At 39.7% G+C, this 26,030-nt stretch overlaps 1 protein-coding gene across 1 annotated transcript; it reads right to left on the minus strand.

Moving 5' to 3' along the window:
• Window positions 1–632: 632 nt before the first annotated feature.
• Window positions 633–20,365, minus strand: si:dkeyp-72a4.1 (uncharacterized protein LOC100148058 homolog). The gene is made up of 4 exons (XM_052123836.1): window positions 20,310–20,365; window positions 9,683–9,804; window positions 2,867–2,993; window positions 633–862 (listed from the first exon to the last, which is right to left on the minus strand). The coding sequence occupies exons 1-4, from the start codon at window positions 20,356–20,358 to the stop codon at window positions 633–635; spliced, it is 528 nt and encodes a 175-aa protein (XP_051979796.1). The 5' UTR covers window positions 20,359–20,365.
• Window positions 20,366–26,030: the final 5,665 nt, after the last annotated feature.

The following is a 26,030-nucleotide window of genomic DNA, read 5'->3' on the forward strand; positions in this document are numbered from 1 at the left end:
AACTCGAGGCAGTTCATATACCAATGCAGTCGAGGTCCTGTCCAGGAGCCCATGGCTGAGTGCCCGCTGCAAACAGCGCCCCAGCCTGACTTGGACATATCTGTTGTTACAACGACACACCTGGTTACTTGATCTAGGGGAACCCCTGCCCATAGAAATGCAAGGTACAACCATGGGCTGAAAGTGTGGTGACAGATCGGCATGATAGCCACATGATGCGTACCACGGCACCATGCCCATCTCGAGACTCCTAATCAGCTAAAGCGTCTGAGCACCAGGTCCTGTGCACACACAATAAATCTTGAGAGTGAGCTATAATCAGCCAGTCATTGAGATAATTGAGGACGCGGATCCCACTTCCCATAGTGGGGCAAGGGCTGCCTCTGCGACATTCGTAAATATGCGAGGTGACAGGGACAGGCCGAAGGGGAGGGCCTTGTACTGATATGCCTGAACCTCGAAGGCAAACCGAAGGAACGGTCTGTGTCGAGGCAAAACCGAGACATGAATGTAGGTGTCCTTCAGGTCTACTACCATGAACCAATCTTGATGCCGGGCGCATGACAGAATGCACTTCTGCATCAGCATTTTGAATGGGAGCTTGTGCCGAGACCGATTCAAAGCTTGCAGGTCTAAGCTTGCAGGTCCACAAACCCACCGCCTTTCTTCAGAATGATAAAGTAGGGGCTGTAAAACCTCTTCATCTCGACTGGAGGGACAGGCTCTATCGCGTCCTTCTCTAGAAGGACTGCAATTTCCTTAAAAACAGGTAAAACAGGTGCCATTGAATCATGTAGCTGAGTCTGATCATCCTGACTAGCCAGCACGACAGGTTGGAGAAAGCCAACCAGGCTTCCAGACTCTGTAAAAGGGGCACCAAGGGGACAATCACCTTTGACATACCTGCGGATGGGGAGTGGGAGCAGGAACTTGTGGCTGTGCTGAGAGAAATGTTAGAGCACTTACCTCACATCGCGTACCCACCATAGGACCAGTCTATGATGGGAGAGGAGGCTGGGCATCCTCGTGGCGCATCACATACGCCTGATCGTGGGAGTGTGTGTGTCGCAAGTAGGTGGGTAAAGGCAGAGGACCCATGTCCGCAGTGCCCCAGCTTCAAGTGTTTAATGTATAGGTGTCGTGACAACAATGGCCGTAGACACAGAGTGTGTGACCCAGAAAATTAGGATACCTTTCTTTTTTTTTAAATGAAAGTGCTGGAGCCCCTTGGGCATGTGGCGAAATCTATGACGGGTTCGAGCGGTTGGCTCGGGCTGTGGTGGTGTCAGTGTTGCTGCCACAGGTAGACGCCCTTGGCGACGAGCAGACAGTGTGGGGGATATCGGCGGCCCATAGGTAGAATCATGCCGGGGCAGGATGTGCTGGATGGCCTACGTCTACTTCTTGACATTCAAGAACAGATGGGCAAAGTCCTCGACAGTGTCGCTGAACAGGCCACCTTCAGAGATGGGGCATCAAGAAAGCGAACCTTGTTGGTGTCCCTCATCTCTACAAGGTTAAGCCACAAGTGGCACTCCTGACCACAATAGTGGACATCACCTGTCCACTTCATCACCTGTAGAGTGAGATCAGTTACTGAGTGCAGCTCCTACATCAATCTTGGGTCAGAACTACCCTCGTGCAGCTCTTTCAGTGACTTAGCCTGGTGGACTTGCAGGAGGGCCATGGCATACAAGGCGGAGGCGGCCTGTCCAGAGGCACTGTAAGCCTTGGCCGTCAGAGACAACGTGAACTTACAGGCCTTGGATGGGAGCCTAGGACGATTCTGCCAGGTGGCGGCATTTTGCGGGCACAGGTGCACCGCAATCTCCTTCTCCACTTGAGGAACCTCCATGTACCCCTTGGCCACCCCACCATCAAGGGTAGTGAGAGCGGAGGAACTGGAGAGCCGGGTCCGGGCATTAAAAGGTGCCCGCCATGACTTTGTGAGCTCCTTGTGCACTTCTGGGAAGAAAGGAACTGGGGCAGAGTGGAGGGTTCCACTCCAGCCCGATGCTCGCAATGGCATGGCAAGCATGGCTGCCAGCTCTGCGTCAGTCTCTGACTGGGCGATCGCACCAGATGGTGGGAGCCCAGCTGAGTCCTCCGTGTCAGACTGTAACAGCCCACTCTCCAATGCTGTGATCGAAACCTCATCCTCCTCCCGAGCCCCGAATGAGACATTAAGCTAAACCTGGTGCGAGCCGCCTGACTCATCCATGAACTCAACTGGCGGAAAAGAGCATGCTGGGGAATGGGAGGTCCGTGGGGATTCACCTGGCGGAAACTAGCTGCCACGGCCTTGTGCATGTAAGCAGAAGGACCGGGGCGGGGAGCAGCTGGAGAGGATTTCTCACTATGAAAGAAAGAAAGCCGCGACCGCAACGTCACCATGGTCATGTTCCCGCAGTGAGAACATGAACCATCCACAAACCAGGCTGTCAGAGGCAAAGAGATAACGACCGCACCCAGGAACTGCACATAAACGGAAAGGCATTTTTAAAAAGACACTCTCCGTCAATGCTAACTCTTTTAGAGAAAATATACTCTTTTATTTATCTTTTAGTGTGGCTGCTGAAGCACCAGTGGCATTCTCTGCTCTTATCTGTGTGAGAAAGGGAGAACCCTCTGTAATGCGCCATTTTAACACTTTCGTCAGAGGTGAATGGAACGCTAGTGGATTTCACTTAACACTGCTCGGCTCCGAAGAACAAATCGAAATGAGTGGATGCAAGCCGCCTCCTTTTATACCCGTATGTCCAGGCATGTGGCATGCAAATTTCACTCGCCAATTCTCATTGGCCTGTTCTCAAATATCTGAGGCTCCCAAGTTTGACGTTGAGTGAGAAACAGATAAGGAACTCACTGTTGTCCACTGATAGATGGCATTGGAATTCTGGAAACTGTGTCTCCACAGGTACACTGATGGTGCGGCGCAGCAGTCTGGATTTACAGGTGTCAGTCCTCTTCTCCTGCAGAAGTAGAGGGTGTATCTGAGAGGAAAGAAAAACAATATTGAGTGTCCTTTTACCTATATTCCCATCTCATGTTGAACATTCCATCTAACTCAAGGAGATTCATGATAAAATACATACAAACAGAATATGTACGTAAATCCAAGGGCTTCTACCGACTTCCTTTTCAAATGTGTGTATGCCTGTGTGTGAGAAAGAGTACATGTACCTCCTCTACCACTCATTTGCACTCTGTAAAAGACAAATTTACTAGTCTAACTAGTTGACCATTATTTAATGAAAGGAGTGTTAATTGGTACTTTATCCATAAATTAGTGATTAGATCAAAACATGCAATAATGCAATAAAGGTTTAGTTTAAGCAGGCTTTCACACTGGCAGTTTAGTCCAAAACAGAGCATGATTTGCATGAAAAATTGGTTTTGCGGACCAGGGAGCGAACCCTAGACTGCCTGTAGAAGGTTGTCTGAGCTCAGTTGCAATGGAACTGTGGCAGGTTTTGCATGAGTAAGAAAGAAACCTGTACTCGGGTCTGCATTTGTTAGGAAATAAAATAACTTGTGCATGTGTTATTGCTGATTTAAACATAATAACATCATCAGTTGCACAAAACCATACACACATGTGCACCATGAGTGTCATTGCTTCCAGCTGTCTCTTCAAAAATGACAGTTTGCGGGCATCAGATGTAGGACATGTATTATCACGCCTTCTCTTGGACATGTATATCTGTTGTCTGAATTATGGAGTTGTAAGCCCGTTTATCGGTCCAATGACGGTCTCCAATAATACGGGTGAAGGTCTCTGCGCGTTACTGTCTTTCTTGTTACGCAACACAACAAGATTAAATGAAATACATTTTCTCTTATGTATTACCTCGTTTATTCATCTGACTCCATAAATGAAAAAGGTTTTTAATGATGTCTGAGTATCATTAAAAGTGAGCGAATGTTTGATTATTCCTTTAACTCTTTAATTATACTTTACCCGTTTAGATTAAGAAACTATGTTGCTTTGAGGTCCTCGCGTGTTTTCTCTACACCGCGGGTCTCACGATCACAAGCGGCCAGTATTGGATCATCAAACAGAGGTAATTGCTATATACCTGAGATCGGTTACGTTCACGTATACACAATCAAAGATACTTCAGTATAGCCCCATGGAATTGCATACACTTGAATTTAACTTAACGTTTTCTTCAGTAGAAGTCACGGCCACTATTAAAGATGTAAGTTGACCAACATAACTTCTCTTATAATAGCTTTGGATTGGCCATGCGTGGTTTCCCACAATACACTTATCTGGAGAAACATCAAATTAAAACAGAGGTAAGACACACCCAAATTTAGATTGGTCAAGCAGCGTTTGCTGTTCTAAACGGAAATTCCCTTTTTGTCTTTGCAAACCAAGTACACAGAATCGATGCCAAATATTAGTCGTCACTAATCTGACGCAGACTTGCGGTAACATACGAATCGTTTAATCTGTTTGGGAAACACAATGTCAGAATCAGTCAGAATAAAATCAAATGTTGACAATTTATTGACCAGGTAAATAGAACAATAATTCAAAATCCAATTCATAGAGTGAAATCATCAATCAAGTATAATAACAACAATTCAGAAGTTGAGTAATATATAGACACATTTACCTGGCAACAAGAACTACACACAGCGATCGTGTGGGAAGTCTACCTACAGACTCCCTGAGCAATGTGTCGCTTCTCCTTAAATACCCAGATAATTCAATATGCTTACCAAATGGTGGTGTCTGTCATTATAATTAGATTTTGGTCCCCTATTGAGGGGGTTCCTGTAGATTTACATACAGGAGGTATGGAGGATCTGGGGAAGGGCACACCTTTAAGGGGCACACCACAGTTCTCATATTTTATAACTTCTTTTTGCTTTTCATTATGGCTGGGAGGATGAGACCAGTTTACCAGGCACACTGAGAGACTTTAAATGATACCAAACATGTTATAGTTACTTTTTTGTACACACTTCACATTGCATAGGTTTTTAGTGAGCTTTAAGTGAGGAGGAGGAGTGAGATGAAGAGACTTTAGAAGGGAGGTGTTAGCTGCACAGTTTGTTGCATCTCGGATGTTGCTGTTACATCTGTGAGAGAGAGTTCAGATGTTAATTCTCATGAGAGCCTTTTGTTTTCTCGAGGAGTAGCCCAGACTCACTGGCACCCGCCTTACAGAGTGTGACTGCACATGTGTCATTCACCCTGGAGTGCATAATGACACCAAATTAATAAAAAAAAACACACACAAAAATAGCAACCCACATTATTTTCCATTATGTGCACGCTTGTGATGACATAAGTTGATAACGGAAAAGCAGTGGGGTTCGACAGAATTTGAGAGAGTCTGAAACCAGACAAATTCTGTGGGGGGCACCGGGAAAAATAACACTCAGAATCGGACCGCAGCAAACATGCACACTGTGGAACATATTCCTCTTTGCTCTTTATTGTACTTTTGTCAAAAGGACAAAAGTTTATTCTGGTGTATAATGGCAATTTAATAAGGATTGGATTACTGTTAATACTTTACAATAAGGTTCAATTTATTAGTTAATGCATTAGGTATCATGGTAGGTATCACTAAAATGACCAATATATTTGTAGAGCACTTATTAATGTTAGTTTATTGTTAATTCATGTTAGATCATAGTGAATAAAAATGGTCTGAATGATGCCACTGAATCTACTTAACAGCTGTTGTTTTTTTTTTTTTGCAGGAAAAAGTAGTAAAATACAAAGAAGAGAGAGATGTACACTCTGGAAGTGCAAGCTTCAAGCTATGTGAAATGCTACCATAAGAAAATGGTCACCAGTAGGCCACAAACACTAAGCTGAACATGACCTACAACTATGGAATATTTGTATTTAATCATTCAGTTAATCCATTTTTGATATTGAATTAATATTAAAATGTTAATATTGCATTATACAATGATCTAAAATGACAATGTGTAACAATCTATTATAACTAACTGCATTATGAATGTTATTCAATATGTTAGATTTTTAATCATTCATTTATTGATTTAATTATCATTTACTAGTTTAATAACCAAAGTGTAAATCAATGGAAAAATGCAACGTGACTTCTCCATGGAGAACTGCAGTCTCGCTCTGTATCTCTGTGTATGGCTCTTTCTGTGAATGACCTTGAAGGAGATTTGTGTGTGTTGATACTAAAATTATGATTTTAATGTTTTAATAAGAGCAGAGCTGGTGTCCAAAAAAGGCAGATGATATATGTGCGTTAATTAGTGCTAGAAATGAGATGAAGCATATGCATGTGGGTGGACATATATGTCTCCATCTTACAGGAATGTTTTGTGTAACCAACGACTGTAATAAGGGAAATCATTTAATATACTAATCAAATTAATGCAGAAAGTAATGATAGTTTAGTTAGTCAATATAAAATATGTAACCATAGGAAATGATTACAGTGTGTTTTAAGCTCATAAAATGAAATAGTCATGCTTTTGCCAACATTGGAGCAAAGTTGTGTCAGCATGACTTGCTAGAAGGGAGAAAGTGATGACGAAACTAGGGAGGCATAAGATGATTTTGTTGGATGAAGAGGCCATCACTCAAAGAGATAAGGAGAACAGAAACTATATAAAAAAATGCATGATTCTGAAATGTAATTTTAGATTCTCCATGGACCACCTCAGCTTTGTTACTTTTGAAATCAGAACTTTGTGCCTCAGAGTAACATTTGACTCAGCTGTGCTTCGATTGCTGTTATGGAGAATCTGCCATGACACAACTCCACAAATTCCCTGTTTAAACTTTACATATAGATAAAATACTGATACGGTGACTTAAATAACCTTATAATCAAATGTCTAACTTATTCTTTGTATATTTTGTGCATGCGTGTGTACACTATATATTTAATAATGAATTGTCAATGTAAACCCTAATTTATCAGAGCCATAAAAGCTTCTTTGAATATTCTTTTGAAGAAAAAAAAAAGCAACACTGAGTGTCGATACAACCTTTCTTATTTTCCCTGCATAATTTTCAAGTGTACTCTCTTGTGTCTGTGCTATTGAGTGCTTGTTTTCATGGCCAACCATGAATTTGCCCTTGAGAAACAGTTCACATTCAGCCACAACAATCTGGTTTCCTGTAAGCTCAAAATACTATAAGACGTTGACATTGTATTTTCATAACAGCGATATTTCCCAAATACTAAAAACATTTTTGAGGTCTCAAGTCAATTTTGAGTAAAATGCTATCCTGAGAATCGGGTTGGCGCTGTTTTGGCGGCACGAGAGGAACCTACACAATAGTAAGCAGTGGCTTTAATGCTATGGCTGTTTGATGTAGAGATTGAGAGTGAGTGAGTGAGTGAGTGAGTGATAGATAGATAGATAGATAGACAGACAGACAGACAGACAGACAGACAGACAGACAGACAGACACCTGAAACCTATTTTAGCATGTGCAATCAGCACTGGAATTGTGCTGCATCTTGAGTATTTAAATTAAGTCATTGGCATTCCTTGCTGTGCAAACATGACTTATTTCTATGTAAATTAGGCTCATTGTCTATTGGCTTCATTCACAAAAATTGTCTGGAGCAATTCAGATCTCAAGATCAGAACTGCGGGTGTAAATTGCATTCAGCAGCGATTCTGTGGCCGCATTTGGGCCATTTTTACCTGCCATAATTCGTTCTTGGTGAATTTGCCTCTTATCATTTGGACACTGTGTGGTTGTCAAACTTGAAACACATTCATAGTTAATATGATGAACAACACCAGTGTGAACTTGAGGGTAACTAACATCATACATCCACTAATAATCACTTAAAGGTTAAAAATAGGAATGTCATAAAATCTGTGACACTGCCACATCAGGATAATTGTAATACATGTACCATCAGTTATTTTACCACAAAGGGTGAATTACTGATAAAAAGTGTGTATATGTTTAAGTTAGCATTTGCTATTATGTCCTAATTTAAGTTTCTTGGTATTTCATACACTGGTAAATGTGAGTTGGGTTAACATAACATTGTTGCTGTAATTTATATTATATCTCTGAGGATTATTTAATTGTGGGAAAATCCAGGGACTTTGCCTTCCTGTAGAGGGAAGGAGGACTTTTATGTTGATGGTAGAGCCACCTGAAAAGGAAGGCCAACCTGAGTACCAGGAGAGTCCAAGAGAGCACATGGGATTTTCCCAGAGCTAGATATCTGGAGGATTACCTGTTTTGGGGACCTTTGGCCAGATAATACTTTTCTCTTTTCTGAAATACTAGCTCACGAATATTCAAAATAAGAAAAGGTTTTTTGTCTTTTTGACCATGTCACTTGTTTGTTTGGATTATTCTTTTTCTGTTTGAGGACCTTTCCATTTCATTCAAGGATTGTGGCTATGTGGACAATTAGTTCAGGAAATATTCAATTTAATTTGGTTGGACTGTGGACCATTTTCACTACCGGTACTCTGCTGCACATGCAAGATAAGTGTTTGTTTTGTCATATTGCTATGATGTGTTTGCTATTTTGATTGATGCTTATGTTCACAATATTAATTTCCCGTATAAGAGTGGTATTCTATGTTTGTGGATTGGAAATACAGTTTAGAGTTTTCTACCTCAAACTTTTTGTGGTGACATTTGGTTTATCCATTGTAGTAAACCGAATTTGTTACAAATTGATTGCTTTCGCTATGCTTTTGAGGCATAGATTTATTAACATAAACTGAAATTTAAATTGGAAGTCTAATTTGTGTGCTTTCCAAACAAGTTGTCAGGCCTTCCTTTAATGTAGTCTGGTGTAATAGATTTAGGAGACCACAAATGGGTGATAAAACATTTACTGTTTTTAATACTGAAAGATTCAGACTAGTCACTAGTCACCCTTCAAACAATAGTTATGAGGGATTTTGAACTTCTTCAAGAATGAACAAAGCGACATTGATTAGATAGCAGGTTAGTGTATGAAACCGGGACAACTGTGCAAACTGAATGATTTACTGTCTATTTATTATGCAATTTCTCTGTAGGTAGCCTTGAATAGGTTTTATTCAAGCTGTCAAACCACAAAAAGACATACAGTACTTGTACCTGAAAATACATTGTGTAGGCTTTATGAAAGATACATGGAGTATACACAACATATCATCCAATGATGTCTAGAGTAAATAATATATGTCCTTTTGATAATGATTTCAGTCAAATGTTGTGCTTGGTGGCACTGCAGAATTTTGAGTAGCCATTAGAGTCGTAGCTGTGAGTGGCGGTGGTGTGCGTACCTTCATAGAATTTTCTTTTACATTTTATAATGCGCCATGTCAACTGCCAGACGTGTCCGGTGTGTGATCCCAATCAAGTTACCGCTCAAACTTCATCAAAGTTGTGTTAAGAAATAAGTTTGAAAAGAAAGAACTTGTTTGTGCAACGATGAACCCTTTTTATCGGGGGAAAAAAAAAGAAAGAAATGTATATACATATTGATAATCATCTGGAAAATGTTCTGATAATCGATGTTTAATAAAAAGCTCAGAAATGTGGAGTTACTTTGATTACATTTGCACTACCAATGTTTTTGCACTCTGGGTCTTAAAAATGTAGCCACCTTAGACATTACAAATGCCCCCTCATTTATTTAATCACTCTTTGTGTCTCTCTGTGAGCGTGTCTATGTAATTGTGTGTGTAATACCTCTTCCTTATCCAGCAGCAGCATTTGATAGTCCGTGACCACACAGAACTTGGGATTCCAAACGGCATGTCCAGCACATGTATGACCACATGACATACAGTGGCCAGGAGGACCCCTCATATCTGACAAAGAAAGGGTTGAACATAATTGATGAGAATGACAATGAAAAAGCAGCTGGGAAACAAAGATTAGATCAAACATGTGGTGGAGAGATTACGGTGTCACCCTGTTTGGAGTATATAACATCATCTTGTATTTATAGCCAAGTCTGTGCTTTCCATTTGCTCCACCTGTTTATAAAGGTCAAACAAAACCTTGAAAGATCTGCAAAGTAAACAGTTCCTGAATCTGTAGCAAACACGCCTTCCAAATGAAATGAGCTGGAACACATTTATATGTAAATGAGTCCCTTTGCCTGCCAGCTCTTGCATCAGCAAGATTTCCAAATATTTCACCAAGTGAACAAGAAATGTTGTCATTTTAATTTAAGTTTGAAAGGAAATGTATAGGAAGTGAATTACAGAGCTGTTATAGTGTTGTTTTTATGCATACATCTCATATGGAAAAAGAGACATGGAACATGGGCTGTTAACAACATCACCTTGTTTCACAACATTGTGCAACACTGTTGGCCTCTTATTTACTGTCATGGCAGATGCCTCTGGTTCTCATGGTGAATGAATGAAGGTAAAAAGCCTTTAACTGAAAATAAATAATGTGTTGAAGTTCAGCTGTCACACTTGGCCTACTTTTTCTATATTGTGTCTATAGTATTTAGTGGGTGCTTTCTTCACCACAGTAACTATTAAACTTTTTTTATCAAAGTATTGTTAAACTAAGCAATATCACACAAGCAAGAGTGCTATTATATCGGTTGTCATAATACCAACATTTCAGTAGTCAGAATCAATACCGGTGAAATTTGGTGATTCTCGATGCAAAAACTAATACTTATTTGTTAATTGGGTAAATATTGTTTCAAGTAATTATTCAAGGAAACAGTCAGTAATAAAATGAGAACAAAGAAACAAATTAAGATTCTAACTGCAGTTTCAAGTATTCAGGTAAACATTCTTATATTCTCGTGGATTACAGGTCTTCACTGTATGATTATAATAATTAATATTTTATTTTAAAGCTATTAAACTTATCCAGCCAACAGCAATTATGGTTTTCTTGTTATTGTTGTTAATATGAATGACATAGACCATAGCAGGTCTATCATGCTGCATTTACACTGCAAGTCCTAAAGCCCTGATCTAATATTTTGATACAAATCCACTTTTTTTTTGTCCCAGTGTTTTCGCTTAATTAAGAATTTATTTTATTTGACCATAACACAGACTTGTATCTGCAATACTGTGCGCACTCTCACAACACACACATGCACACAAAAACAAGGCATCAGCCAGACAGTACACTGGGGGCTAGTTTCCCAAATGTTGGATGGCAGGGAAGAGTTATTTATATTCATGAGAAAAGCACTATGTAAATGGACACAGAAAAACTTTAGCCTTACCCCTAATCATAATCGTAACCAATCAGGTAGAGCTTTCCTCATAAATATGAATGAGTCTTCTCCTCGTACATCCTCTTCTACATTTTGGAAATCCACCCACGGAAATTGGTTAATCATCAGTCATTTTAATTATTTATATAAACATCCCGTTTTCCCTTTTTCAGGACACTGTATTTTAAAGATATTTTGTAAAAATCCAAATAATTTTACTGATCTTTATTGTAAAGGGTTTAAAGTTTAAACAATGCTTTCCATGCTTGTTCAATGAGCCATAAACAATTACTGAACATGCACCTGTGGAACGGTCATTAAGACACTAACAGCTTACAGACGGTAGGCAATTAAGGTCACAGTTAAAAAAAACTTAGGACACTAAAGAGACCTTTCTACTGACTCTGAAGAACACCAAAAAAGATGCCCAGGGTCCCTACTCATCTGCGTGAACATGCCTTAGGCATGCTGCACTGAGTCATGAGGACTGCAGATGTGGCCAGGGCAATACATTGCAATATCTGTACTGTGAGACACCTAAGACAGCGCTACAGGGAGACAGGATGGACAGCTGAATGTCCTCGCCATGGCAGACCACGTGTAACAACACCTGCACAGGATCAGTGCATCCGAATATCACACCTGTGGGACAGGTACAGGATGGCAACAACAACTGCCCGAGTTACCCTAGGAATGCACAATCCCTACATCAGTACTCAGACTGTCCGCAATAGGCTGAGAGAGGCTGGACTGATGGCTTGTAGGCCTGTTGTAAGGCAGGTCCTTACCAGACATCACCGGCAACAACGTCACCTATGGACACACATCCACCTTCGTTGGACCAGACAGGACTGGCAAAAAGTGCTCCTCACTGAAGAGTCGTGGCTTTGCCTCACCAGGGGTGATGGTCAGACTTGCGTTTATCGTCAAAGGAATGAACGTTACACCGAGGCCTGTACTCTGGAGTGGGATAGATTTGGAGGTGGAGGGTCCGTCATGGTCTGGGACAGTGTGTCACAGCATCATGGCACTGAGCTTGTTGTCATTGCAGGCAATCTCAATGCTATGCGTTACAGGGAAGACATCCTCCTCCCTCATGTGGTACCCTTCCAGCAGGCTCATCCTGACATGACCCTCCAGCATGACAATGCCACCAGCCATACTGCTCATTCTGTGTATGATTTCCTGCAAGACAGGAATGACAGTATTCTGCCATGGCCAGCGAAGAGCACAGATCTTAATCCCAATAAGCACATCTGGGACCTGTTGGATCGGAGGGTGAGGGCTAGGGCCATTCCTCCCAGAAATGTCCGGGAACTTGCAAGTGCCTTGGTGGAAGAGTGGGGTAACATCTCACAGCAAGTACTGGCAAATCTGGTGCAGTTCATGAGGAAGAGATGCACTGCAGTACTTAATGCAGCTGGTGGCCACACCAGCTACTGACTGCTACTCTGTTAGTCACATGTCTGTGAAACTTGTTCAGTTTATGTCTTGGTCGTTAAATCTTTTTATGTTCATACAAATATTTACACATGTTAAGTTTTCTGAAAATAAAAGCAGTTGAAAGTTAGAGGACATTTCTTTTTGTTGAGTTTATGTACGTTTTAAAACATTTTTGTTTGTTTTTTTGCTGGTATTAATCTTTGATAAAAGTATATATATACATTCCATAAAATCACTGGACATGTTGTAATTACAATTTGGACAAAGTCTTCTGTGGTTCCCTTATGATTCAGTTCACTCAGCATTGCGTCATGTTGACGCATATGGGAAATCCTTTTCCAATTACCTAGGTGAAACCCTTCTACAATAACGCCAATCCTAAGATTGGTTATGGTGTTTAGCCCTGCCCTTTTAGACTCGAATCTCTGGTATATAAGCGGGCGTGCAAACACCATTCCTCAGACTTTTCTTCAAGACTGTAAGCATCTCTCTCATCGAGAAGCTTTCTACAACTTCGGCATCAGCATACACGAGTCAAAGTGTGGGATCTTCAAGGCAATGAGAGGCAATGAAAACACTGTGTGATTTTTATTAGTTTTACAAGCTGTAGCCTTAGCTACCATTGATTAGAATACTCACGTGACTGAGAAAGCCACATAGGCAATAAGAGACATTTTAAAAGATGGGAAATATGGAACAAAACAATTTTTTTAGGAGACAGATTAGAGTTAATACACGATTTACAAAATAGAACTCTGGGATCTATGCCTGTAAAGCAATGATGTTACAGGACCCACTTTTTACTAAAACTAGTAAAGTTTAGTAAAAAAAAAATTAATAATAATCATCCTGCACGCGACACACACACACACACACACACGCACACACAGACATTCGTTTAGATTCAGCACTTCTTATAATAAATTAATTTGTGAACATGCTCTATTTTAATCTCACTCTTTTTGACTGTTTCTGGCTCATGCACGCACAGTTTTACAGATGTGTTCTGTGTAACCCTCCCAATCCTGGCGGCAGGTGCCGTGAAAAATAAAAAATGTGGCAGCACCTTTGGTCTTAAATACTCACTTTAGACTTTAATGATAGTGCCATATTAATCTACTATATATAGGCTAATGATGAATATAATGTATAATTATGCTATGGGGGAATATACTAATGTCAACTGCCATGTTTGATTTCAAATCATTCATTATTGAAATTGATATGCATGCACTTCCTTTAAATATGTATCAAAATTATATTTAGATGCAACCAGAGACAATTTTATTTTAGAAAAATACAATTGTAATTAAAAATATGTTAAACGTATGTAATGACTGACCGTGTGTGAGCAGCATGTGTATCTAACATAATTCAGTTTAGTTTATTGTATTTTTTCCAATTACCAGGATTAATTGTTAATATTTCCATTTGGTGTCCCCATTACCCTGTTCTGGGCTGATTTTTAGTCCCAGTACATCTCTGGTGGATCATTTAGCACTTTTAAGAACTGTAGGCCTAGCTAAAAATTGTAAGGAAAGGAACTGTTTTTAAAGTGATAAAAACTTTTCAGGCTTAGTTTAAATATCTTTAAACAAACAGAACCTTAAGTTCAGTACTGTGAACTATATAAACCGTTAAAGACACAGTGAGCCCAGTTTTAAAACGGTTTGGTCCATCTGCATCTACATTATACAACAGAGTTTAAGTCTGCTGTTGGTGTGTGTAGGTCACTTGGCACAATGAAGTTCATATTGAAACCACAATGTGAGCACTGCCTTGACTGCACAAAACCCTTCCACTACGAGAAAAGTGGCAGCCAAGTGGCACGTTTACTGTTTTCCATGTCCTGTGTGTAACAGCCTTAATATATTTACCGTCCACCACACCCGCCAAAACTCCACCATTTGTTAGCACCTTGTCCACCCCATCATCATCACCATTTAAGGTCTATCCATTGCAAGTCTATCCACAACACAAACCCACACACAGAAACACTCTCATTTAAAAAGGAGCAGCATATGTCTATTTACAATTTGCTAGAAGTAGTGACTTCTCTCCAAAGATAGAGGTTTTAAAGTGGCCAATCTGTTCTCCTGCCAGCTAGTTCACACAAATTCTCAAATGGACTAAGAAAAACAATGGGAACAACTACTTTTTGTATGACTCCAATATGCAGTACCTGCACCACAACGGAAAGAAAACGTCTCGGTTACTGTCGTAACCTCCATTCCCTGATGGAGGGAACGAGAATTTGTGTCGAATAGTAGTGACACTGGGTTTGCTCTTGGGAGCCCGATCCACCTTCAGATCTTTTAGGAAAGGCCAGTGAGAAGTTGGCGAGTTGAATTTGTATGCCACTCCCCCTGACATAAGGGTATAAAAGGGGGATAGGGATGCGGATTCAGTCATGTTTTGCACTGAGGAGCCGAGACAAGGTCCTGGACATTACAGCGGTACAGTTTAGCCTGTGGCAAGAGGGATGGAGGTCCATCAGCGGAACGGAGGTTACGACCGTAACCATGACATTCCCCTTCTATCAGCTCTGGCCTGAGTGATCATGTTAAACACAGTGGGTTAACCACAGACCCGTTAGGTCTGCTGCGTCCCATCCAGGGACCAGAGATGGAGTTCCCAGAGGTCTGGGCATGGGACCTCAGGGGAACTTGCCAGGGAGGAGCAGTCGCTAGGAGAGTGTGCAAGTAGGCTCACTAGGGGAAGTATACTTGCGTAGCCCTCGGGGCCAGCTATGTGTCAGCGCGTCTGTACCGAGGGAAGCTCCCATCAGGCTATAACAGAGTGGGCAGTGGGAGGATTCCAGGGAGGCAAACAGGTCTACCTGTGGTTGGCTGAACCGACTCCAAATCAGCTGGACCACCTGAGGGTTGAGTCTCCAATCTCCTCTGAGCGTGACCTGCCGTGACAGAGCATCTGCTGTGATATTGAGGTGGCCCGGGATGTGAGTGACACGCAGTGACCTGAGTCGTGGCCGACTCCAGGGAAGGACTCGATGGGCGTGTTACGACATGGGACGGACGCATAAACTACCTTGGTGGTTTATGTATGCCACCGTTGACATATTGTACATCCGGACCAACACATGCTTTCCCTGAATCAATGGCCGTAGCCTCCACAAGTTGAGCAATACTGCCAGCAACTCGAGGCAGTTGACATGCCAAAGCAGGTGAGGTCCTGTCCAGGAGCCAGTAGCTGCATGCCCGTTGCACACAGCGCCCCAGCCGGTCTTGGAGGTATCCGTCGTAACCACAACGCAACTGGACACTTGCTGTATGGGGACTCCTGCCAGCAAGAATGCAAGGTAGTACCAAGCTGAAAAAGTGGCGAGCAGTGGGTGTTAGAGCCACACCATGCGTGCCACAGTGCCATGCGTGCCTCGGGACTCAGGTCTGGAGCCAGTGCTGTAGTGGTCTCATATGCATTAACCCGAGCCGCGTGACCACAGCTGAGGATGCCATATGCCCCTGGCGGCTGAGGTGGGTGAGCACCAGGTCCCTGTGCACGCACAGTACTCTCAGGAGTGTGCTAGACTCAGCCAGAGAGTTCAGTATGTATGCGACACCCACTACCTATAATGGGGCAAGGGCTGCCTCTGCGACCTTCCTGAAGACGCGAGGGGACAGGGACAAGCCGAAGGGGAGGACCTTGTACTTATACGCTCGGCTGTCGAACATGAACCGTAGGAAGGCTCTGTGTCGAGGCAAAATCAAGACATGGAAGTACGCATCCTTCAGGTCCTTCAGAGAGCAAATACTACTAGGCAAATACTGTGCCCAGGCTGAAAAACTAATTTGCCTCGGCACACTAATCGGTTGTATAAACTTAACCTTTTCTTCATTTTTAGAAACCTTGTAACTTTTAACCTACACAAGGTTAAGTTTTCCTAACCTTAAGAAATACTTTTGTTAAGGGGCTTTATGCAACACTTAAAGGTTTTTAAGGGCGTACTTAAATACAAAAATAAATACTTTAAGAAAATTGTAAGGGATTGTAACGTTTTACCTTTAAAATTTCCTGAAACAACCTTAAGTTTAAGGGAAACTTTAGGGTGATATTAAGGGAAAATTACACTTAAAGTGCTTTGTGCAACCGGGCACAGGTCTTTAAAGGGAGAGTTCACCCAGAATTTAAACTTCTCTCATCATTCAATAACCTCCATTTTATTTCAAACCCATTTGACTTTTTTTCCTTCTGTGGAATACAAATGGATATGTTAGGCAGTATGTTGGTCTCAGTCACCATATACATTTAATTGCATCTCTTATTCATACCATCAAAGGTAATGGCGACTGAAGCTGTCATTCTGCCTAGTAGCTCCTTTTGTGTTTCACAGAAGAAACAAAATCATATGGGATTGGAACAATATTAGGGGAAGTGAATGATGACCTTTTACATTAATTCTTGAGAGGATGTTTTGCAGCAGTGATACAGTGGATGGGAGCTGCTGCCCTATCCCTTCTCGTATCAGGAAATTTGACCTGCTATTCTTGTTACTTTAAATTGTCTTGTGGCTTTGCTATTATAGGTAGTCAATTGGTCTCTTTATTGTAGCAAGCAGTTGTATGCCTCTAAAAATAAGCACTTCAAAATTAATGTTATGATTTTAACAAATCATTTATAAAGTTTTTGTTAAGTCAATAACATTTTGAATTTATTTCCTTTTTCTTTTAATCTGCTAAATCCATTTGTGATGTGGTCACATCAAAGAGAATATTACTTTATGCCACTGCCAAAGTGAAGCCCTTATCAGCGCAATAACATGCACAGAGGGGAGGGGAAAGAGAGAGAGACAGAAAAGGAGATTTACTGTATGAGTGAAATGAAGGGGACAAAGAGGAGTGTCTCATCCTCAGTAAATACTGTCTAAAATGATCACACACTACTAATATGTATTTTGATGCAGTTGAATTGACCGATTCTAAATGTTTCACCAGTTGTTCCAAGTACATAACCGTAAGACCAGAATGGATATTTACATATATCCCTCACAGCCTCATTTTCAGTTGTGACAAATATAATGTGGCACCTACCCTTACTATAGTGCATTACATGCACAAGTGCAGGCTGCAGTTGACATGAAATGTTTTTTTATATTGGGCAATTCTGAGAATGAGTGACAAAAACCTACAGGATCCAAAAAACAAGGTTGTGAAGGTTTTATTTTCTTTTAGGTTTTACTTTGAATCAAACTCATAATTGCTTCTGTTTGTGTAAATAGTCTCTCGACAGCCAATTACATTAGGCAAACATTAGAAGGCTGAAAGGTTTCAGTGCTGAGAAAAGATCAGAAATGGAAGGCAATATTGGGAGAAGTTCAACATTTTTTGGTGCACTGTAGATCAAATTAGAGATGAATCACAAGCCAGTTTATTTCCATAATGTGACATATATTGACTTATCACATTAAACTTTTATTTATATATATATATATATATATATATATATATATATATATATATATATATATATATATATATATATATATATATATATGGAATAACATAATCCTATGAATTGTCCAGAGTAAGACCTGGAACATGCATTAAAGAGCGAGTTCATCCAAAAATGAAAATCCTGTCATTCACCTCATGTTGTTCCAGGTTCAGCCTCCGTAACCACTCACATTTATTAAAATAATTCATTTGGAACTGAATGGAGACTTAAGCTACACTGTAAAAAGTGTTATGTGATAACTACTTAAAGTATGGTAACAATATTACACATAATATTTTTAAGAACATTTCAATCCTTGTTTTTTTAAATGAAATTTTTTTAAAGCTTGTGAAATCCCCCAAATTAGTTAATATTTACTGCTTATTTTTAAAATGAAATCTCCTTTTAAAAAACAAGGCTTAATTACTAACTAATTTGGGTGACTTCACATGATTTTTTAAAGAAATCACATTAATTAAATCTAACATGATTTTTATTCTTATGATATTAAGCTAATTTAGTCATTTTTATAAGCTTAAAAATTATAAAAGTGACATTTTACCCCTTTAAAACACTTACATTTTTACATAATGCATTTAATGATTTATCCATTTATTTATTTTTTATATTATTCCCACTCAAAGCATTTATACTGTATATTAATTTAGACATGTATAGCCAGATCAATAACTTGTAAAATAACACATGGTTAAGTGCTGTATTTATTCTATGAAACAGTAAGCAGTATACTAAACAAACTATTTGTGAAAAAAAAAAGGAAAATAAATACATAGTTTAATTAAAGTACACAGAAGCTCAATTTAATGAAAAACAAAATTAAGGTCAAGTTTACAAAGGTCAAATTACTGTGAAATGTGTGCTGTTGTCAAAGTCTTATGACAAGCTTGCTCTAAAATGGATAGTTCACCCAAAAATTAAACATTTCTCATCCTTGACACCCTCATGCAATTCCAGATGTGTATGACTGACTTTCTTCAGCAGAATAAAAAATTTTTTTTAAAGACAATCTTAGCTCTGTAGGTCCTTACAATGCTATGATAGGTGACCAAAACTTTTAAAATTCTAAAAGCATAAAGACTCAAATGAATCCATATAACTCTAGTTCTAGTTTAATTCATGTCTTAAGTAATCCAATCAGTTTGGGGAGGGAAAATACCAAAATATAACTCCTTTTTATATGAATCATGACATCAGCAGTCTTCTTGGTGATCATGAGCAAGGTGCTTAATTTTAGTCTGTTCTTACACAAAACTGATTAGATAGCTTCAGAAGTATTTTTAATGAATTTATTATTTTTAAAAAGGTATTAAAATACTGGAGTGTCATTTTTAAATGTTTTAGTAGATTAAACCACTTGAGTCTTGTGAATTACTTTACTGTTTTTGTGCTTTTTGAGCCTTGCATGATTTACTTGCATTGTATGGACCTACAGAGGTGAGATCTGTGATTTGTATGTGTGATTTGTATAAAGTCTTAGACATCTGGGAAGGCACACGTGTGAGTAAATTATGAGAGAATTGTCATTTTACTGTCCCTTTAAAACATGCAAATATAACTTTTCAAAAATAACACATTCACAATATAAAGCTGCCAGACATTAAAGACAAAGTAAAATCCTCAAACCTTTAAAAGTTTTCCAAAAACAAAAATGTCATACATTACACTTGGCTAACTACTAAGCTTATAGCATTCTCAAAGAACATGTCTCTAAAAAGATTTGTGTTTGTGGGGAAAAAAATCAATTCTGGAATAAAACTTAACTTGTCTTGCAAAACCAATGACAGTTATGCTTGCTATAAGCTTGTATTATTGTTGAACTGTAAGAACAGATCCTTCTAGTCACTGCATTCTGGACCAAAACCTGGTCCAGAAAAACAAAGAATTCTATCTGGTTATTCTGTGACAGTGGAAACAACCACACTTCCTAAATATTCTGCAAAACATATCTGCAATTATATGCATTATAATTGAACACAATGAACTTGTAAGACTGTTAAGAACTTGTAGCGACTATGTTGAAAATTATATATCACATTAATGTAGATATTGAACTCACACACACTCTGGCCGTAAGGATAAGCACATCAACAAAATGATAGTCCTTTACAGACAAAGAGAAGGTGAGACAGCAAAGAGATAAAAAGGAGAGAGAGCGAGCGAAAGAGAGAGAGCGCGCGCGAGCTCAGTGTCTGTGTTGTTTACCTGTGGGGAAAACGCTGGACATTCTAGCTTTCCTCTTGTTCACTGCCATTTTCTGTTGTTACTCCTTCAGAGCGTGTGCAGCTTATGCTAAGAGTGTATGTGAGGACATGCCATTGCTATGTGTGTGTGTGTGTGTGTGTGTGTGTGTGTGTGTGTGTGTGTGTGTGTGTGTGTGTGTGTGTGTTTTGGCAATTGCGATTGCGCGCTGCGCTTCTGAAGACTACATGCGGTCAACTGAGGTAGAGTTTAGCTCTGTAGCAATTTCGGTGTTTCTCTCCTTCTTTCTCCCGTTTTGTTCATAGAAAGACTATCAAAAGCCAGTTAACACAAATTACTTGCATAACTCGTTATTCATTTCTAATCAAGTAATATCAAACAAGCATGAGTGGAAGTAGCAAAAAGAAAAAGTAAAGACGAAATGTCTTTAGAACACGCTCAAGCAATTATAATATACGCACGTCTTTCCATACATATGTCCATTCTTTTCAAAAAGAGCCTCGTTCAAGGCAATCTCACATAAAAGAGAGCGAGAGAACATATTATGAAAAATGGAGAGAGGAGGAACAGAGTGAATCTAAGAGAATTACGTACTTGTGTTTGTGCGACGTGGAAGTGTTTGTGCATGTGCATTGTCATGTCATGCCACCTATTCATTACATCTGCCCCTGAAATCTGTGCAAGTTGTAAAATCTCTGCCTCTCGAGAATTGCCAGTAGTCTGCCCTGTTAGCCAATCACTGTGTCCGCACAGGCGCGTTTCTCTGTGTGTGCTTGTTTCTAAGCACTAAAGCTCACACTTCAGGAATCAAGCACAGCCTCTCACACATACATCTACTGTGTGGAAAACCTTAAAACAATCACATATGCCATTTTACACACAACTACATATTAATGCAAAGATATTTTGCTACGACAATGCCAACTGTCATATACATGACAAAGATGATGTTTGAGATGTTGTGCTTAACTCCTTAAACTGATGTATTTTTGGGCTGCCACCTACAATTTTTTAAACTCAAATTTAAAAGCTCATCATTAACACAATGGACTAAACTTTTTCAATTATTCATAAATTATATTGTATGTGTTTATAATCTTATGAAAAACTATATTTTTTGTTGTTGTTGTCCCAATTTTGTAAGCATGTAATTCTGGTTCTGTTCACTCTATCTCACTTTGAAAAGTCTTATTTTATTCAAGTACTACAAAAAAAAAAAAAAAAAAAAAAAAAAATGTCGCTATCACATTGTATCACAGTATACAGATCTGAAATGTAAGTCTAATGCATTTTAGCTCTCACAGATTTGCTTGTCTGTAGACATTCAGTCTAGTTTTCAGTTTACACACCACACTCATTGTTTCATTTCATTGTCATCATTAATTTTTATGATTTGTTTAGAATGCTTTCCTGTTGGACGGCATATTTTGTTCTGGACATCTAAAATTAGATTATTCAGCCAAGCAAGCTCACAGACAAGTAAAAAATGTCTAATTTTTATACAACTGCCTTTTGGTGACGTAGTGGATGTTTTGGGTTGTATAGGTTACTCTGAGTAGTATATTACTTGTATTAAAGTATTACAATGACACACAGTTTTGTACAGCTTAGCTTTTAAAAATAGTCCTAACTATGTATTTCGTTAATTACTTGACATAGTTGTATTTCCTCACCAACATAAAAAAATCTATAAATTTAGCAAGATATTCATACTACTCACTATAAAGTGCTTCTCATTTTAAAATCTTCTCAGCTATACATAAATTGTGATTATATACCTCATATTACACTAAAAACACAAAAAATAAATCCTGGCTTGTATAGCTAATGCGCATGCGCGTTCTTGATTGACAGGCGATGTCTGCATCTAAAAGGTGATTAGCTCTTTTAACTATAAGGTGAGACTTCCTTTCTTACATCCAATGAACGTTGGACACTCAGAGCCTCGTTTTGATAGTGATGAGTGTAGCACACCTGTTGTGAATAATGCTTCATTACCGCTGTCTTTAAAACGCAGAGCTCTTCTCGGGGAGCCGAATTCAAATCTCCATGTGTGCACATCCTCACACGCCCAGGACCAGAGCTGGGAGGGTTCGGACGAGGTGATGTGCCACCGGGCCCGCTCCTTGGACCCCCGGGTCGATTAGATGAGTCGCCGGGGTGGACTGCACATGTCGCGTCGCCAGTGCCGACGTGGACCGTGGAGGGGGTGTGTGTGCGGCTGAATGATCCAGTGTGAGGATGCCAGATTCCCCCTTTGCTATGAACACTATTCCCTTGGAAACTTTATTATTCTCCATTATGAACATGTTATTTTGATGATTATTTCCATTAAATGCCTCTCCGAGGCTTGATGCCACACCCACTGTGTCTGTCTCGTGCTCACCCACCACACGTTAAAGCTCTGAAGAGAAACAAAAATTCTCTGTTGTGAAGAGAAACAAAAATTCTCTGTTGGTGAAGGAAGTTATGTTTTATTATGGCAAAAATATTCTTAGATTCATGCCCTTTCATTCTTCCCAGCTATTTATCTATTTCCTTCACTCCCTCGCTCCCTTGCCAACTTTGATTATCCAAGATTTAAATTAAGCTGCTCTCCTTTTACCATGACCATGATATCTAAGATATGCAACTGCTCTGACAGTGTGAGGGAGCACCAGTGTTGCTGGTGTCTCTTTTTTTTTATTTTTTGAGTTTGTGTGACAACTGTGGGACATTCCATTGATCAAGAATTCTACACTGACAGCTCTCCAAGTTGAAAAAATGAGAGTGTGAGTTGCTCCAAATCACTTTAGTTTAAATCTGAGGATCAAGGTAGAAGAGATATTACTCTTCCTTTGACAGCTCTGAACAAGTATGATAAATGTCTGAGAGAGACACCTCTTACACGGCAACAATGATGTCAATGATTTATAGTTCACCCAAAAATGAACAACTTCCATCATTCACCTACCCTGTTGTTGTTTCTACCCTGTATGACTTTTTTTTTGTGTGGAATACAAAAGGGCAACATGTTGATTCTCAGACACTATTCACTTTCATTGTATGAACAAAAAAAGATGCAATGAAATTGAATGGTGACTGAGTTTAACATTCTGCCAAACATCTCGTTTTGTGTAAAAATGGAGAAAAAAGTCATACTAGCTTGGAACAACGTGATGGTGAATAAATGATAATAAAATTTTCATTTTTGCATTAACATCCCTCTAAACGGTAACATTGGGAATAGAAGGAAATCTACATGAATAACAAATACTATCACACATTGAGAAGTTTTAAAGATTTAAAGGCTTAAAACTGTAAAACTATTGTAAATACAGTATTATTTTTGTAGCCAAGTTACGTAATGCAGCATGTCCACAGCAAAACAGCCATTATGGCTGTTGATCCTACAAGCTAGATCAGGTTGTTAAGGCCCATCATTTTGACTTTTAGATCTTATAGACATGCTGCAGATGTGCTTGAGGCAAGAAGGCAGAGACCAACAGAGTTTAAATGCACAAATGCATTTGCACAAGCCTTTTCATTGCAACCAAACTAAAGGTACTATGCTAAAACAACAGCAGCATGTACCTAAATGACACTTGCGAAGTTATGTCAGCTCATGGATAGTTATATTACCAATGTGGTGCACTGCAGAATGTGCTTAATATTATGGTTATTGCTCATCATGTTATCCAAATGGCCAAAAGATGTAGGGCAGACTATGGCTTTTTAAAATAGTTTAATATAATGATAAAATACTAAATAAATAAATTGGCTATTAAGAAAAGCTATACAAAAAAATGGAGTAAACGCAAGGTTTAATTAAAAGTACCAAGGAATCAATTTGCAAGCAGAAATAGCTAGTGAATAACAATTAATATTTTACAGGCTGCACAAGTCTTTGTGGCTTTTATTAGAAATTCTCAAGTAAAATTAACTTTGTAATACTCCGTTTCAAGCATATTTTACTCCAGCCATAAGGCAATGAATTAAGCCCCTTAAAAGTGTACTAGCATTTCAATGTGTATTTATGTGTGTGTGTGTGTGTGTGTGTGCATATATACAGTGGGTACGGAAAGTAATCAGACCCCCTTAAATTTTTCACTCTGTTATATTGCAGCCATTTGCTAAAATCATTTAAGTTCATTTTTTTTCCTCATTATTGTACACACAGCACCCCATATTGACAGAAAAACACAGAATTGTTGACATTTTTGCACATTTATTAAAAAAGAAAAACTGAAATATCACATGGTCCTAAGTATTCAGACCCTTTGTTCAGTATTTAGTAGAAGCACCCTTTTGATCTAATACAGCCATGAGTCTTTTTGGGAAAGATGCAACAAGTTTTTCACATCTGGATTTGGGTATCTTCTGCCATTCCTCCTTGCAGATCCTCTCCAGTTCTGTCAGGTTGGATGGTAAACGTTGGTGGACAGCCATTTTCAGGTCTCTCCAGAGATGCTCAATTGGGTTGAAGTCAGGGCTCTGGCTGGGCCATTCAAGAACAGTCACAGAGTTGTTGTGAAGCCACTCCTTCGTTATTTTAGCGGTGTGCTTAGGGTCATTGTCTTGTTGGAAGGTGAACCTTCGGCCCAGTCTGAGGTCCAGAGCACTCTGGAGAAGGTTTTCGTCCAGGATATCCCTGTACTTGGCCGCATTCATCTTTTCCTCGATTGCAACCAGTCGTCCTGTCCCTGCAGCTGAAAAACACCCCCACAGCATGATGCTGCCACCACCATGCTTCACTGTTGAGACTGTATTGGACAGTGTATTGGACAGTGCCTGGTTTTCTCCACACATACCGCTTAGAATTAAGGCCAAAAAGTTCTATCTTGGTCTCATCAGACCAGAGAATCTTATTTATCACCATCTTGGAGTCCTTCAGGTGTTTTTTTAGCAAACTCCATGCGGGCTTTCATGTGTCTTGCACTGAGGAGAGGCTTCCGTCGGGCCACTCTGCCATAAAGCCCCGACTGGTGGATGGCTGCAGTGATGGTTGACTTACTACAACTTTCTCCCATCTCCCGACTGCATCTCCGGAGTTCAGCCACAGTGATTTTTGGGTTCTTCTTTACCTCTCTCACCAAGGCTCTTCTCCCCCGATAGCTAAGTTTGGCCGGACGGCCAGCTCTAGGAAGGGTTCTGGTCATCCCAAACATCTTCCATTAAGGATTATGGAGGCCACTGTGCTCTTAAGAACCTTAAGGGCAGCAGACATTTTTTTGTAACCTTGGCTAGATCTGTGCCTTGCCACAATTCTGTCTCTGAGCTCTTCAGGCAGTTCCTTTGACCTCATGATTCTCATTTGCTCTGACATGCACTGTGAGCCGTAAGGTCTTCTATAGACAGGTGTGTGGCTTTCCTAATCAAGTCTAATCAGTATAATCAAACACAGCTGGACTCAATTGAAGGTGTAGAACCATCTCAAGGATGATCAGAAGAAATGGACAGCACCTGAGTTAAATATATGAGTGTCACAGCAAAGGGTCTGAATACTTAGGACCATGTGATATTTCAGTTTTTCTTTTTTAATAAATGTGCAAAAATGTCAACAATTCTGTGTTTTTCTGTCAATATGGGGTGCTGTGTGTACAATAATGAGGAAAAAAAATGAACTTAAATGATTTTAGCAAATGGCTGCAATATAACAAAGAGTGAAACATTTAAGGGGGTCTGAATACTTTCCGTACCCACTGTAAACTTGGTCAATAGTCATGTAGCATATGGGACATGGAA

Source organism: Xyrauchen texanus, chromosome 4 (assembly GCF_025860055.1).
Source record: "Xyrauchen texanus isolate HMW12.3.18 chromosome 4, RBS_HiC_50CHRs, whole genome shotgun sequence".
Lineage (NCBI taxonomy): Eukaryota > Metazoa > Chordata > Actinopteri > Cypriniformes > Catostomidae > Xyrauchen > Xyrauchen texanus.